Here is a 17,792-nt window from a genome sequence, read left to right as displayed (position 1 = left end):
TCACAATTTTGTGCTCAATTTTTACTATTCAAAAAACTCATTTTTTAAGTATTTTTATGACGGTAATAATCGTTTCTTCGAAGAATTCAGTTTTATAACCATAACTCCTGCTTGTGAAGAAAAATCGGCTACATTGTACGGCAACTCGTGGTCAAGTCTGCTATAAAGAAGCACAAATAAGTGTACCAATTATACGAAACACCAGAGAGAAAACATACAAAAATAACATAACAGTACACTAAGCAGACAGTTCGTAGCTTGAAAAAACTCGTGGGCAACCGCAACGAATAGCGTGGGCCCAGTTGCTTTAAGTGGACAAACTTTATATTGTCATATTTTTCAATATTCTAATATAAACATTGTACTAATTAACATTTTTCTGTTTCAGGCAACCTACAAAAAAACCAAAAAAACACATAAAAAACGGCCTCGGCCACCAAAAAAATTAAAAAACACTAACAAAAACCGGCACAAGCCAACAAAAAAAATTAACAAAAGCCAAAAAACCCGGGCTCGTAGGGCCCAACCCCTTGAGCACCAAGTCTCTGAACTGAGCCTAGCTCAGAGCGGAAACTTGAGGCCTAAGTAAGCAATTTTTAGTTCGCGGATATGCCACATTAAGATAACAGGATCATAGCAAAAATGCGCTGTCCTGAGTTTGATTTCTTTTAGGAAACCATGTTGGAGTTCTATTACCCAAGACTCATACATGAAGAGCATTTGGCTGATAGTTGTGCTCCTATCGCACATCAGAGTGCTATAGGGAGGAAAGGGATGGTCTGGAGTATTGGAGCGCGGTGGAGTGACTCCTGTTTTTACTCGAGTTAATACACCTCGCTCCAATGAATTGTTACACCCGAACGTAATTCTTAGGGGTGAACATGTATCACAGGCTGGGTTTAATTAAATTGCTTGCTTGTTTACCAATTATACATTCTGTGATTTCTTATGAGAAAACCCAAATTAAACGGGTAGTGTTCGGGGGCCGCTGTCTGCATTTAAATTTGAGGATATTCGGGGTTTAAATGATGAAATTATTCTTCCAAATAATGGAATTTTACTTTACTTATAAGTTATACTTAGCATATAAGCATGTGTATCTTATGGAACAACTTGTGTATTACAGTTTATTACTTATTATACTAACTTATGTAAACCTAAACCTAACCTACTATTCTTACATCTTCATCATCTTTGGCTCGACAATTCTCTGTGGACCCTGGCCTGCTCTAAGATTAATCGCTATTCTGTTCGGTTTCTGGCAACGTGGTGCCATTTTCTAATTTCTAGTATCCCTAAATCGGCCTCAACTCCATCTAACTACCTAATTCGGGAACGGTATGTGCTCTTCTTCCTATAGATGTTCCTGTCGTTAGCTTTTTAGCAATCATGTTGTCAGGCATTCGTATTATGTGTCCGGCCCATCTAAGTCGCTGTGTTTTAATAAACGTTACGACATTTGGTTCATTAAAGAGTATTCCTAGAAGTCGTTCATCCTTCTGCGATGGAGTTCATGTTTCCGCCTCGTATGTGAGGACCGGCTTCAGCAGTGTTTTGTATATAATAATTTTAGTTTTTCTTTGGATATTTCTTGAGTGGAATTGTTTCTCGAGTCCACAGTATGCCCTATTTGTAAGGTTTATTCGTCTTGTAATTTCTTCGCTTGTTTTATTGGTAGTAGTCACAAGTGAGCCAAGGTATGTAAAGCTGTCAACATGTTCAAATATATGACTTCCAAATGATGTTTCGCCGCCGTTTCCAATTATAGGAAATATTACTTAACATTTCCTTGCTACGCCTAAGATTTGTATCGATCTATTGTAAATAGTACAGCAGTCTCTAATTCGTGTGTCTTGGACTGCCTTTTTCAAGACAATGTTAAATAGGAGGCAAGCCATGGCATCCCCTTTTCTAAGTTCATCCTTCATCATCAGGTTCATCACAAAGGATTAAGAATTTTCTCCCTGTATTCTAACGTTGGCTTTTAAGTTAGACATTGTCAATCTCGTTACTCGGTTAAGTTTTTCTAGTATACCAAACTCACGCATTGATTGGTACAGTACTGTTCTGTTGACACTTCTGTATGCCGCTTTGAAGTCGACGAATAGGTGATGGTTTTCAATGTTAAATTCTAATGTTTTCTCGAGGATCTTTCTTATTGAATGTATCTGGTCAATAGGGATGTTCACTAATTTTTAAATATAGTTAAATTCATTTAAATTCAATAGATTATGAAATATATAAAAATATAGTAAACATGAAATTGTTTAAAAATATATATTTTTTAAGATAAATCAATTCTTAATTTTAATTTTGATGGAGGCTAGAAAAACGACTCCTTGCAGCGAGGCTACGGTGTGTGACGTCAGCAGTCGTATCGACAACTTGTTGTGTATATAGTTCGTCCCAAACCCTTCTTCCATTGCGTCATAGTTGATCGAATTCTCTCTAACACATTAAGCTAGAAGTGACAGAAAAAAACGTGAGTCTGTGATTATTATACATAGAACTTAGAAAATTATTTATCGTAAGCTAATTCTACTTACGGATGTATAATTGGTTGGAGTTTAGAATACGCTAAATAGATATCCAATCAATGATGCGCATAAATATAATTTGATGCAGATTGTCTCGAACGTGACAGTACTTTCACAATGTCAACTGATAAAATGATAATTGTCATTCCAGGTTAGTATTTTCAGACATTTTACAGTGAAAATTTAATTTTGTATTTATTTATTGTATAATAAAAATATTTGAAATATGCTGAGATATATCGAGAAAGAACAAAGACTAATATTAAAATTATTAAATTATTTTCAATTATAAAAAGACATATTACGATCCACAACTGTCAAATTTAACTAAAATGTCATGCAATAATTCTCGACATTCTTAAAATCCTATATGACGTCAAAATTAGTGACGCACTGAAAGAAGGGTTTGGGACAGACTGTACGTATTTAAGAAGTGTAACCAGTTGTTCTTTAAGTATTTATACAGTGATAATGAAGTCAAATAAGTGGTGTTTGCTACAAAGAGAGGGAAAAACTAGAAAAGGCAGTTATTATGCAAATTAGAAAAAAAAATGCAAATATCTGTATCTCGGAAGGAATCAACACTATGTTCATTTTTAAAACTTTACAGGAGAGCAGTTTTAAACTTTTTTTCACCAAAAAGTATTATTGCTGCAGCTATTTATTGAGATATCGAACAATATTTTAATAGAACATTCTGTTTATTGTTATTTACATAATACATTTGTTATAATTAAAAACAAATTTGTTCCTGTGTTTTTTAACCCTTTTAACGGACATGGTGTTGTATCCATCTAATAAAGTTATTGTACTGTAAGAATTATTATGGGGTATTCAATAAAAACTACAATCCTATTTGACTTTTACTGATAAAATTTATTTAAATATACAATTTACCTTTACAAATACAAATAATACATCTATGTATTTAACCAAAATGGCATTTTAGGTACAAACCACTCAGTCATCCTCAAGTAAGTCTCCTTCTGGATAGTCACTATTAGTATTACTAGTAGGTATGCTTTAAGTTTTGATAAAAATCATGGCAAAATGTAGGAACATATGACAGTAATACCAATAGATCGTACTCAGACCATTGTTTAGTGATCTCAACACTAAGGGCTAGAATTTCAATTTCCAACAAAGAAAAAGAAATAAATAGAAAGAAATGGAATGTACAGAAGCTGAGAGATGCAACTGTTGCAAAACAGTACTGGGAAAATGTTACCAATAGGTTAAGGAATCAAAGTCTAGGCGAAGAAGACCAGAGAGATATAGACTCATTCTGGAACAGGATAAGGGAAGATATTGAGTCAGCAGCACAAGATGAAATAGGAACAGAAACTTGTACCCGAAAAAATCACTGGTTTGACGATGAATGCAAAGACGCAACACAGAAAAAAAATGAAGCCTATGCAAAAATGCTTACCCGCCGAACTAGAACAAGTATAGAGAATTACCAGACAAAGAGAAGAGAAGAAAAGAAAATACACAGAATGAAGAAACGAAACCACTTAAAAAAGGAACTTCAATATATAGAAAACCTCAACAGAGAGAAAGAATTCAGAACATTCTATAAGAAAGTTAACATCAACAGAAAAGAATTTAAGGCAAACACAAATCAATGTAGAAGTTTAAATGGCGATCTCTTAACAACAAGAACAGACGTACTAAACCGATGGACGGAATATTTTAACCAGATACTTAATATAGAGGAAGAAGAAAACCCGGAAGACGAAAGCTGCGAGGTAAGCGGAGCAGACGAGAGGGAGGAGGATCCACCAACGATCCTGGAAGTTAAAGACGCTGTAAACAAACTAGCCAGAAACAAATCACCCGGAATAGATAATCTCCCAGCGGAATTATATAAAGAAGGTGGCCACGATATCATAATAGCCCTACAGCAGCCTATAAAAGAAATATGGATACAGAAGTCCCTTCCCAATGATTGGAATATTGGAATACTTTGCACCATACACAAAAAGGGTGATATCTTTGAATGCTCTAACTATCGAGGAATTACGCTCCTAAATGCAGCGTATAAAATATTCTCCAATATACTATGCCATCGTATGGCACCATATGCAGAGCGAATAATAGGACAATACCAGGCTGGTTTCAGAGGTGGTAAATCAACAATTCATCAGATTTCAACCCTAAGACAAATTCTAGAGAAAACACTGGAATACGGTGTAGACACGCACCACATATTTATAGACTACAAGGCAGCCTACGACTCTGTAAATAGAAGAGAATTGTTTAGAGCAATGATAGACCTAGGAGTACCAAATCAGTTGGTAAGTTTAACCAAACTAACTCTTGAAAAAGTTGAATGCAAAGTACGAATCCAGGGGGAACTCTCTGAACCTTTTAAAACAAATAACGGGCTACGTCAGGGAGACCCACTCTCCTGTATACTATTCAATCTAGCTTTGGAAAAAGTAATACGTACGTCACAAATCACAACTACCGGTTCAATATATAACAAATCTGTGCAAATCTTAGCATATGCTGATGATATCAATATTGTTGGGAGAACGGAAAACGCAGCACGAGAGGCGTACGTAGCATTAAAGGAAGCGGCTACAAAAATGGGTTTAATAATAAACACCAACAAAACAAAATACATGAAAATAGGTACGCAACCACAAACACTACGGCCACTTGTTATAGAAAATGACGTCATCGAAGCAGTTAACGAATTTGTATACCTGGGAACGCTCGTCAATACTGAAAATGACACTACCGCAGAGATAAACCGCAGAATTTGCACGGCTAATAGATGCTATTTTGGGCTTAATCTCCTTTTTAAATCTACAGTTATATCAAGAAATACAAAAGTAAAACTCTACAAAACAATAATACGCCCAGTCCTAACATATGGTTCAGAAACCTGGACTTTAACAAAAAGTAATGAAAACATGTTAGGATGTTTCGAAAGAAAAATACTAAGGCGCATCTATGGAGCGGTAAATGAAAATGGTGTCTGGAGAAGACGATACAACTTCGAACTCTATAGGATATACCAGGAACCAGATATCGTAAAACACATAAAGATAGGACGTCTAAGGTGGGTAGGCCATGTTATGCGGATGGAGCAAACCGACCCAGCTAGAAAAACGCTCCTTGATAGACCTATTGGTCAAAGAAGAAGAGGAAGACCCAGAACAAGATTCCTAGATAACATCGATGAAGACATGAGAAATATGGAAATACGTGCTTGGCGGAGGAAGGCGATGGATAGGGACGACTGGAGAAAAATTCTTGGGGAGGCTAGGACCCACACAGGGTTGTAAAGCCAAAATGATGATGATGACCAATAGATCGTTATACTTTTGTTGTGATATAAGTATTGGACTTTGTGATACCAGTTTCAAATCTTTTGGCAATGTAAGGTGTCGCCTTCGAAACCTAACAAGGTCAATCTCCTGGTTTTCGTCATGAAAATTACTTTTTAAAAACAGAGTTCCAATGCTGTTTTATTTAAATTGCAGTTAAACATAGTTTGACAGAAGAACTTGTTGTTTGTTAATGTCTCTTTGCTATTAATCAAAGGCGGATTTTGTTTTGATGAAGATGTTTTGACATCATACAAAGACCTTAAATTTTTAAAATCTTCTAGTTCCATATTATGTACGGTATATTTCATTGAGGTTTGTCTGACTAACTGCTGCCAGTCCCAGGGCGTGTAAATAGAAATGTTAAGTTTTTTCTCTTTCTTACTTTTTAAACAAATATTAATGCTAACATTTTTATTCTGGCCGTAACATTTGTAAGACCATAGTATGATTTCTTCTATGTTACTGTTAGGAATGACAGTATCTGCCCATTTTAGTAATGCAGATCTTATTTCATTTCCACTACGAATAGTTTATCAGAACTTTTGTTTATATCAGACTGATCTTCGTTATCAAAACTCAAGGCATCTTTAATAATATGCTCTTCATTTAAAACATCATTGCTTGGTGTATTATTTGATTCTGAAATTAAACAAGGCGTATAATATTGGTTGTAAAATATTTAATAATATTGTAAATATTGCTAGTCTAAGGTTGGTATCAAATCACTACATTACCCTTTTGAGGTTATGCTTTTTAATAATTTAAAAATAATGAGCAAAAAGGTAGCTTACCTGTAAATGCAGTAGAAGAATTCGCAGAACTTTTTAGTAGGTACTTCAAGAATCTTTCTCCTACGAGAATTATGGTTCATTGTTCTTATTATTAGTAACAAACCACTGTAAACACACCATAAATGGCAAAAGTATTATTAGATCACTAACAGTCTACCTCTCATCATAGAGATATGCGCGGCGGTAATTCACATGCTTAGAGGGACAAAACATTAAGTCCATATGGTGTTTTATCCCTCTAAGTAAAAATGGCCTTGGTGTTCTTTTAAAGATCACTTTCTTTATCAGCAAATGTTTTAGGACCTAGTGCTCTATTCCTTTAAATAAAGTTATAAAAGTTAATTATTAGTCTGTAAAAGTGTCAAAACTGCAAAAATGGACATAGTGTTGTATCTCTCCGAGGTACAGATATAAAAACCTGTGGTTTGACAATTTTAAGTGAATATGGTGTTAAATTGTTTGGAACTGTAATAAAAATCTTCTCAGAATTGTTTTTATATGTATTTAGACACCCAGGAACAAAACACCACTTATTTGGCTTCATTATCGGTGATTAAATACTTAAAGAACTGGTCACACTTCGTAAATACGTATACAAAATAGGGATGGCGGTTTTTGACAAAACACCGGTTTTCGGTTATACCGTTTTTTTGCTTACGGTTTAACCTGGCGGTTATAATCGGCCAAAAAAACCGGTTTTTCTAAAAACCGGTTCTCGGTTTTTTTATCCAATAGGTTACAAGTTTGCACTTTCAGTTTGCTTCTGTATTTATAAAATAAAATAAAATTTGAATTATAGTTTTGTTTGGAATAATTACTTGAGAATAATAATTATGATTGGGATCCAAAATAATACCTAACCTAATCCTAATCACCGTAAAAACCTAATAACCGGTTTTTACTTTAAAAATAAAAAACCGGTTATAACCGGGACAAAAAAACAACCGATAAAACCGGTTATTGCGAAGTAAAAAAACCGGTTTTCGGTTAAAACCGGTAGGTTTTTTCCATCCCTAATACAAAACAAGTTGTCGATACGACCGCTAACGTCACACACCGTAGCCTCGCTGCGAGAAGCCGTTTTTCTAGCCTCCATCAGAATTGAAATTAAGAATTGATTTATCTTAAGAAATATATATTTTTAAACAATTTTATGTTTGCTATGTTTTTATATATGTTATAACCTATTGAATTTAACAATATTTAAAAATTAGTGAACATCCCCATTGTTGTTTTTCTGGAGTAAATACGGCCTGGTATTTTCCAACTATGCCAACTGTGTAAACTTGTAGCCTTTCGTAGAGAATATTTGCTAGTATTTTATAAGTAGTTGTTAAGAGGGTTAATACCTCTGTAGTTATCACACTGAAGCTGACCAATTTTTTTATGTAACGGGCATATCACGCCTTGAGACCATTAATAGGGCATGGTCTTATTTTCTTATTATTTTTATTTATTAAACATTCTTAGACTACTCTTACTATTTCTATTTATTTTGAAATATCCTACTAATTACTATGTCCTTACCTTTATTATATGATATTGTATTAAATTTGTTGCTTATTTCAGCCGGTGTCCATGCTTCGGACGTAAGTGAACGAGAATTTGGGGACGCATCTTCTACAAATGCTGTTTGTTGTTGTTCAACTATAAACTGTTTATCCATTTGAAAGTCACTTAAATCATTAATCTAAAATAAATAAAAAACTCTTTTAGTTTTCAAATAAATGTTGGTTGGAATCTAAAATACATGAAATAGAGAGCGGCATATTTTGCGTTGAAAAACGAAGTTGTTTAAAGATACACAGGGTGTCTATTTTCTGCACCTGGAATCCATTCAGACATCCTCAATATTGTACTAAAGGAACTACTGCAGAAAATGATAGTACAACTGTTCTACATATACAGATTCTGCCTAGAATACGGCTATTTTCTGAATAACTGGAAACATGCAAAAATCATTCCTCCTACTAAAACCAAATAAGGATGGAAGAAGACCAGAAAGAGTTACAGGCCAATATCACTACTCGAATCACTTCAAAAATATTGGAAAGGGTCATCTGCAAAAGATCTTCAGAAGTCTTTTGTAGATGATCTCAACACAACATCAAAATTATCCAGGAAGATCAATTTGGTTTCAGAAAGGGAACTAATTGTGAACTACAATTCGTAAGACAGGTCAGTGACGCAAAAATCAACTTCAACAGAAAAAAAAGAACAGGAATGGCCATACTGAACATAAAAAGCCTACGACAAAGGTTGGAATTAAGCCCTAATCTACAAAAAGGAAAGAGCTAGGCTTTGACTAATAGAACTTTTCAGGTTTTAGCTTTTAAAAAGATATCCAGGATGCAAACAGTTCAAGAAGGGATAGTTCAGGGCAAAATTTTATCATCAATACTATATAATATTGTTGTTCTGAAGCTATTTTCTTGTGGCATTTTAAATTAATTACTATTTAACTGGGAATAAGCCACAATTAAAGGTTAAAATACGTTTATTGACGTTTCAATTTCCACTTCGGAAATCGTTCTCAAAATACAAACATTAGTAAATTAAACAAATTTTGTTTTTGTTACTTAGTGAAAAATTCTTCTAATAATTTAATTTTATCTGACTCATCTATATTGACAATTCAGACATACATTATACATTTTAAAGTAGACGACTTTAAAATTATATTGCCAATATTGTTGAGTTGCGTTCCTGGGACGACTTTACTTATAAGATAGTTCATTCGATTACATGAAATCAACTTTAACTTGAGAATATCCGTCAGAAAAGATCATAACATGTAATTCGTCTTTAAAAAGACAAATACATGCCATGATGACAGTAAAATTCTCCTGTTAGTGATTCCATAGTAAATTATGAGGGAAAAACCAGGAAAAAAAAAACCTCATAATACTATCCCGACATGGTAAGTATTTGATCTTGCATTTATTTTACCTTCAATAAATACCAAAATCCGATTTTATATGTTTGTTATTTAAAAAATATAAATGATGTATTCTCTATATATTACTGACTTACCAATACTGGTATTTTCTTTTTAATAACTTCCTCTTTCAATATGGGTAACCAGATCCTACTACATTCTGCCGAGGAATTCGCGACACAATTGGTCTCATTTAGCATAATTAGAGCCGCTTCTTTGATTTTTCTCTTTTTACCATCCGTTTCTTTTAGGACTATATTTGAATCATTCCATTGAACCCTATGTTCATTATCCCATGCATGTTTACATATTTGAGATCTATCAAATTCTCTATTTTTAATATAGGATTGATGTTCACTTATTCTAACATTTAATGTCCTTGATGTTTCACCTAAATAAAACTGATCGCATTCACAAGGTATTTTATAAATGCAATTCTTTGTCCTTTCTTGTTCATTGTTAGGTTTGGTTTTGGACAAAATAGATCTCAACGTGTTTGTTGTTTTGAATGTTGTTGAAATGTTGAATTTATTTCCTATCCTTTTAAGCTTTTCCGATAATCCTTTTATATATGGTATTGTTATTTTCCTCGTATTATCTCTTGTATATGCTGTAGGATCTCGTTCTAAGTTGTTTTGTTCTATTCGATCTATTGTTGAATAATATTATAATAATTATTTATAATAATATCTATTATAAATAAGGAATTTTCAACAATAGATCGAATAGAACAAAACAACTTAGAACGAGATCCTACAGCATATACAAGGGATAGTACGAGGAAAATAACAATACCATATATAAAAGGATTATCGGAAAAGCTTAAAAGGATAGGAAATAAATTCAACATTTCAACAACATTCAAAACAACAAACACGTTGAGATCTATTTTGTCCAAAACCAAACCTAACAATGAACAAGAAAAGACAAAGAATTGCATTTATAAAATACCTTGTGAATGCGATCAGTTTTATTTAGGTGAAACATCAAGGCCATTAAATGTTAGAATAAGTGAACATCAATCCTATATTAAAAATAGAGAATTTGATAGATCTCAAATATGTAAACATGCATGGGATAATGAACATAGGGTTCAATGGAATGATTCAAATATAGTCCTAAAAGAAACGGATGGTAAAAAGAGAAAAATCAAAGAAGCGGCTCTAATTATGCTAAATGAGACCAATTGTGTCGCGAATTCCTCGGCAGAATGTAGTAGGATCTGGTTACCCATATTGAAAGAGGAAGTTATTAAAAAGAAAATACCAGTATTGGTAAGTCAGTAACATATAGAGAATACATCATTTATATTTTTTAAATAACAAACATATAAAATCGGAATTTGGTATTTATTGAAGGTAAAATAAATGCAAGATCAAATACTTACCATGTCGGGATAGTATTATGAGGTTTTTTTTTTTTTCCTGGTTTTTCCCTCATAATTTACTATGGAATCACTAACAGGAAAATTTACTGTCATCATGGCATGTATTTGTCTTTTTAAAGACGAATTACATGTTATGATCTTTTCTGACGGATATTCTCAAGTTAAAGTTGATTTCATGTAATCGAATGAACTATCTTATAAGTAAAGTCGTCCCAGGAACGCAACTCAACAATATTGGCAATATCATTTTAAAGTCGTCTACTTTAAAATGTATAATGTATGTCTGAATTGTCAATATAGATGAGTCAGATAAAATTAAATTATTAGAAGAATTTTTCACTAAGTAACAAAAACAAAATTTGTTTAATTTACTAATGTTTGTATTTTGAAAACGATTTCCGAAGTGGAAATTGAAACGTCAATAAACGTATTTTAACCTTTAATTGTGGCTTATTCCCAGTTAAATAGTAATTAATATAATATTGTTGTTTCAGATTTGCGCACTGATGCCAGAACAAACAGAGCCCTATATGCAGACGATACAGAAATCTAAACGGCAGCCAAAGAAAACAGGAGAATCGTCGAGGACACCACCTTTACAGAATTAACTACACAAATAAATATAATATCAACACAGAGAAGACCTAGTTTATCATCTTTATACAGCAGACTTACCGATAAGATACTAACCAGAAAAGAATTACCGATGAGAGGATATAAAATCCAGTCAGAATACGTCGTCAAGTATCTATAAGTCCATCTAGACAGAACATTACACTTTACAAAACACATCGTGGAGGCCAAGAAAAAGGCAATAGTGGCGAAGAGATTAATTTAACCCTACATATACAAGGCTAGTCCTTTATCACAGGCCAAGAAGATTTAATTATAGCAGGCCTAAGTTAAAGTCGTGATGTTATATGCAGTTGGAACCAACTGGAAGAAGCTTGTGAGAACAGAAACAGCATGCTACAGGTTAATAGATAGATCATCATAACAAGACAGACTTTCAAACGCAACCATCCAATAAAGGCTCCAGTACAGACCATTGTGGGAGGTGGCCGTGAACAGGAGCAAAAAATTCTTTTACCAGGCCATAAGAAGACTCCTTAAGACCAGGGATATCCTGATCAGAAACAGAGTACCGAGGATACGTCGTGAAACCCATAAACTGATTGATCGTCAATCAGGGTCTAGCCAGATGGTTGCTGAAACAGCTAAGCAGAAAACTGGAGACAGTGCCAAAAATAGTACCTAGATAAACAGACGTCAAGAATCCCAACAGCATAGATAAGCAGGTACCCGAAGGTGGTCCTACAACGGTAGCGGTGATGAAGCGGAACATGGACAAAAGAAGACTGTAAAATATTATAAATACTGTTTGACATGTATATATTCGAGAAATAAATGTATTTATTTTATTATATTTTATTTTTACTTTTATTATCTCAATCTATCTTCGGTTCTAGGTGTACCTGATAAGTTTCAACTGACTAAACAAAGACTAAATTACAAATCAAAAAGAAGGACAAATGTAGTACGCCTCGTTAAAAGATAGAACTAAGTTTGTTGTCAGAACAAACAACAAATTTTCAATACAACTAGAATAAAAAGTATTATTATTTTCATACATAAATTTCCATCAAGTAACCGTTAATTTAATAACCGCTTTTCATATCGTGCATTATACATCAGTTTTATTTGTACTTACTTTAGTTAACATAAAGTATTGGAAATATCTTGCGAAGCCTTCGTTCAAGAAAGTTGTATCCCACCATTTTGTGGTAACTAGATTTCCGAACCACATGTGTGCAAATTCGTGAGCGATTACCGAAAGCATACTTTGCCTAAGAGCTCTTGATGTTTGTTCTTTGTTCCAAATAAGTGAGTATTCTCTGTGAAATATAAAAGAAACTGTAGGTACATATCAAACTTTCAAAATATGTCAAAAAGAGATTCATCAGAGCGAACTTGTGAGAAAGTTCTTAAAGACCTTACCACAAGTTCACTCTGATGAATCCGTATGAATGAAATACGTATAAGCGAGTGGTAGTCCTCTGTATTGAAATTAAATCTCAACTGTCTTTCTTATTTTCTTTTGAATATTTTAATATTCAACTAGTCCCATCGTAAAGCACGGCTAAAAAGTTATTATAAGTTATTACTAATTTTAAGTCCAGAAATCGAAAATTTTTAGTCGTTATAACTTCTTAGATGATGCATCTTTTAAAATTTTATTTTAAAATTTCAATAACCGCTTAAAGCATGCCTAACGTCTACAACTTTTGGTATGAACTTGGTCGACAGCTTTTGGTATAAACTAGGCTAAAATCTTATGAGAATTATAAGATTAAGAAATGTAATTAAGGAAGCAATTTTCGCCTAGCGATAAAGGCAAAGTATTGATGGTGATAATGAACATAAAAATGAATCAAAAAATTTAGTGCAGGTTCACTAAATTATCACAAATCTTTTTCAGTGATAAAAGTTTCTTAATATTAGTTACGATAATGATAATGATACTACTACTACTTGTCGGTTTATAACGTTCTCCGCCGTTTTCCGACTTCCAATCGCCACTTAGTCCGGTTGTTCCATAGGTCTTCTTCTGGCCCTTTCTCTCAGTCCTTTATTTATTCCTTCGCTCCAACTTTTTCTCGGTCTACCTCATTTTCTCTTTCCTTCTGGTTGCCATTTAAATATTTCTTTTGGTATTCGTTGTTCATCCATTCTTTGTATGTGTCCGAACCAGATAAGTTGTTTTGTTGTTAGGTCATTTGTGATTGTTCGTTTGATTTCCATTATTTCTCTAATGCGTTCGTTGGTAATCCATTCTCTTCTAGATCTTCCTGCAGCTCTTATCCAATCCATTTCCGTCGCTTTCAGCGTTGCCAGTGTTCTCTTTTTCAGTGGCCATATCTCACAGCTGTACAAAGTGATACCTTTTTCTATAGTTTCATATAATCTCTTTTTATTTTCTTTGCTGATGGATTGGTCCCATAAATTGTTGTTTAACATTGTGATGGCTTTTCTCCCTGACGTATTTATGATAATGATGAGGATGATAATAATGACGATACTGCTAATAGTTAGGGATGATAACAACAATGTTGATAATAATGAAGGTGACGCTTAAAAATTATTTCACAATATTTTATAACAAAAATAACCTACCTGTAAGTAACTAATCCCCAGTTTTCCATAGCTCCAGCACTAAAATCGGGAATGGCAAACTGATCCAATTTCTTTAAGTTGGTCCAATTATAGGGACTAGCAGTATATTTATCAAACGCTTCTAAAATTTTCATACCATATTGCAAGGCTTCATCTCTGTCATTAGATAAATCTGTTCTTGAACATACTCCAAAATCAGTACCTAAATTTGTACTTGACGTGCAATTATATTTGGAGATTACAAAGGCTAGCAAGTATGTAGACATTATAGGGGTTTGTACAAAAACAGTTGTCGTAGTATTTCTATAAAATAAAAATTATTAGTTTAATTTTAATTCATATTACATATAAATAATGTAATGATAGAAAACATAAAAGAAAAGAGAAAGAACAATTTTTAACACAATCATTTATGAATGATGAAAAGAAAAAATGTTCATAGATGGTGAATTAGAGCCTCAAAAAAACTTACGTTATTTCCAAAAACTACCAGTACGAAGATTCCAACTTATCTTGTAAGGTGAAATGGGTTACCTGTGGTTTGGGGTAATTGTGGCACCCATTAATGTTTTTTTTAATTAACAAGATCTTATAAAGTTTACAGTACATACTTGTTTGAGTAAATTGCGTAGTAGTTGAGTTAAATTTAAAAAACTTGGTTCAGTACAGAAGCAGTGCTAATTTTCAATAAATGCTTCTGAAAGTAAACTTCAGCCGCCATCTAGCGCTGAGTAACCGGAGTATGAGAAGAATAGTTTGGTAATTAAAAAGGAGTGCACACTTACCCAGACATGACACATGATCGGTGCAACTGTGGACGGCGATACCGGGGGAACTGTGGTTCCAAAAGTTTCTAGGTTAGTTTGTTTATAACTTATTCTTTGGGTGCAAAATGCCAAGAAAATATATTAAAAAGACTATCAATCGTGGCGTCGGAAGTAGGTATTCAATAGAAGCATTAGGACTGGCTATAAGAGATGTGAAATCGGGAAAATCTTCACTAAAGAATGCTGCAATGGAGCATGGCGTACCAAAATCGACACTAGAATTAAAGGTGAATGGGTAAAAAGATAGACCAGCGGCAGGACATGCACAAGGTAATAACAAAATTAGGTACCTACTAGATTTTAATTTTTAAAACAATGAAAATCTATTACAGGTGTGACTGGAGGTGGTAGAACTGCCCTTTCTTTACCGCCACATACTTCTGCAATATTACAGCCTTTGAATGTGTCTGTCTTCAAGGGGCTCAAGTCTTCATGGGATGCTTTGTTAACAGATTGGCAGCACAAAAATTTAGGAAAACAGCTAACAAAATGCGAATTTTCCAACCTTTTGCGAAAAGCTTTTCGCGGTATTCGAGAACCTGTTGTGGTGAATGGCTTTAGAAAAACACTTCTGTTTCCTCTAAATCGAGATTTCATTAACAAAGAAAAGTTTGATCCCGACAAGTTAAAACGATATTATGAAGAGAAAATCATTCCTGATACTATCACTGACGAGAATAGTGGTACGGGTAAGCAAACTACGATCCCATGTACAATCTCGTGCAGCTTTACTACAGAAAGCCAGAATTGCATTTCATCAACTTCCATTGCATCCTGGGAGAACATTCTACTAGCAACAGTGAAACCTTCTCCGAAGCTACTTCAAAGGAAGAGAAAAAGAATAGATGTTGCTGAGGTGAATACAACTAAAACCTATTTAGAGCACCTACAGTTATCAAAAACTAACACAAAAGCTTCAAATAATACATTCAAGAAACAATCAAAATTAAGTAGTGACGATGAAAATTACGAAGTCGTTTATGCAAAGAGTAATGACTCATATGAAGCTCCAAATGACAATACGGAAGAAGGTGCCGAACCTCAAGTTCAAGAACCCACTGACGATAATATAATACCAGGAAAATACATCGTGGTACGAATAAACAAACAAGCAGTTACTCATTCGATTGGACTAATATGTCAAATTAATGCAGTGAAAAGAGTCGTGATAATCAAATGTTTGAAACGATGTGTGGGAAATGCCCTCAAATTTCGTTAGGAAAACGAGCCTCTCTTGTTCGCTTCTGATAAGATATTAAGGTGGGTACACATATTCGAGCCGAACTGTTCGCGAACTGCTCGTGAGCTGTTAGCGAACAGTTCGTTGAAAATATGTTTATGTTCGACTATCCAATACCCTAAGTATCTAATAACAAACCGAGAATTAATTTACTTCGTTATAAAGCCGCGCTCGTTCAGCAATTTTGTTTAACCGAATGATCTCATCGCACACTTAGCAGAAACTATTTAGAGTCTCGAACACCGTCCAAATTTAACTGCGAACATTCTTTGTGTTCGTCCCAAAAACCGACAGGCCGTGGTTCCTGACGAGCAACGAACGAACAGCTCGCAAGCGGTTCGTCCCGTCGTACAAATAGACGAATATAGCGTTCACAAACGGTTCGCGAACAGTTTTGCTCGCATATGTGTACCCACCTTTAGGAATACTGAACACTTAAAATCAGAAGATGAAAACGTCGCTACGTTTTGTGAGGATTTAAGGAGATTCAAAAATATTGCCTAGCTGTTTGTTGTTTTATGGTTTTTAATAAAAATTTTCGTTTCTGCATTTTAAATGTTGCTTTTATTTAACCACAGTTACACCTTTCATTATAATAACTACAAAGTGAAGTTTAGCAAGCAGACTGTCTCCCCGTCAGGGTCCACAGTTACCCTAAATTAACGGGTAACTGTGGTCCCTTACATGTGAAAGAAGAATGTCACTACTCTTCTCTCTTAATTCATTTTTCATCTTCTATTGAAGAGAACATATTAATAGATTACTAATACATATCTACAAACAAAAAGAAAGTGGTTTGAAACCCAACTAACTTGATAAGTAACTTCAAAATAAAACTTTTTATATTCCGTCCACAGATACCCCACTTCACCTTATCATATGGATGCCAACACACATTTAATTTTTCATGTAAATAATATTCAATCTAGATATACTGACAATGAAAAATGTATTGAACACATGGGTGGAATACTTTAAACATGCACTTAATATAGAGGAAGAAGAACAAAACCTAGAAGACGAAAGAGATGAGGAAAGGGGAATAGACAAGAGAAAAGAGGAACCACCAACGGTTCTTGAAATTAAAAAAAAGATGCAGTTAAAAAACTAGCCAGAAACAAATTACCCGGAATAGATAATATTCCAGTTGAACTATATAAAGAAGGTGACCACGATACCATAATGGCATTACAGCAGCTTATAAAAGAAATATGGACACAGATATCCTTCCCCAATGATCGGAATATTGAAATACTTTGCACCATATACAAAAAAAAGAGATATCTTTGAATGCTTCAACCACAGAGGAATTACGCTTCTAAATGCAGCGTATAAAATATTTTCCACAGTACTATGTCACCGTATGGCACTATATGCAGAACGGATAGTAGAAAAATACCAGAATGGTTTCAGAGGTGGTAAATCGAAAATTCATCAGATTGCAACTCTAAGACAGATTAAAAAAACACTGAAATGTAGCATATATACTCATCACATATTTATTGACTACAAAGCAGCCTGCGACTCTGTGAATAGAAGAGAAATATTCAAAGCAAT

The 17,792-nt window shown here is 33.9% G+C and overlaps 1 protein-coding gene across 1 annotated transcript in view; it reads right to left on the bottom strand.

Moving 5' to 3' along the window:
• LOC140446600 (uncharacterized) overlaps positions 1 to 17,792 on the bottom strand; it is a 204,139-nt gene that overhangs the window by 169,257 nt on the left and 17,090 nt on the right. The window contains exons 3-5 of the mRNA XM_072539171.1: positions 14,169 to 14,471; positions 12,706 to 12,889; positions 8,197 to 8,359 (exon numbers count right to left, since the gene is read on the bottom strand). Coding sequence (XP_072395272.1) covers positions 8,197 to 8,359; positions 12,706 to 12,889; positions 14,169 to 14,471 — 650 coding nt within the window. The remainder of the gene's footprint in view (positions 1 to 8,196; positions 8,360 to 12,705; positions 12,890 to 14,168; positions 14,472 to 17,792) is intronic.

Source organism: Diabrotica undecimpunctata, chromosome 7, assembly GCF_040954645.1.
Source record: "Diabrotica undecimpunctata isolate CICGRU chromosome 7, icDiaUnde3, whole genome shotgun sequence".
Taxonomy (NCBI): Eukaryota; Metazoa; Arthropoda; class Insecta; order Coleoptera; family Chrysomelidae; genus Diabrotica; species Diabrotica undecimpunctata.
This window is presented reverse-complemented; position numbering and strand designations above follow the sequence as displayed.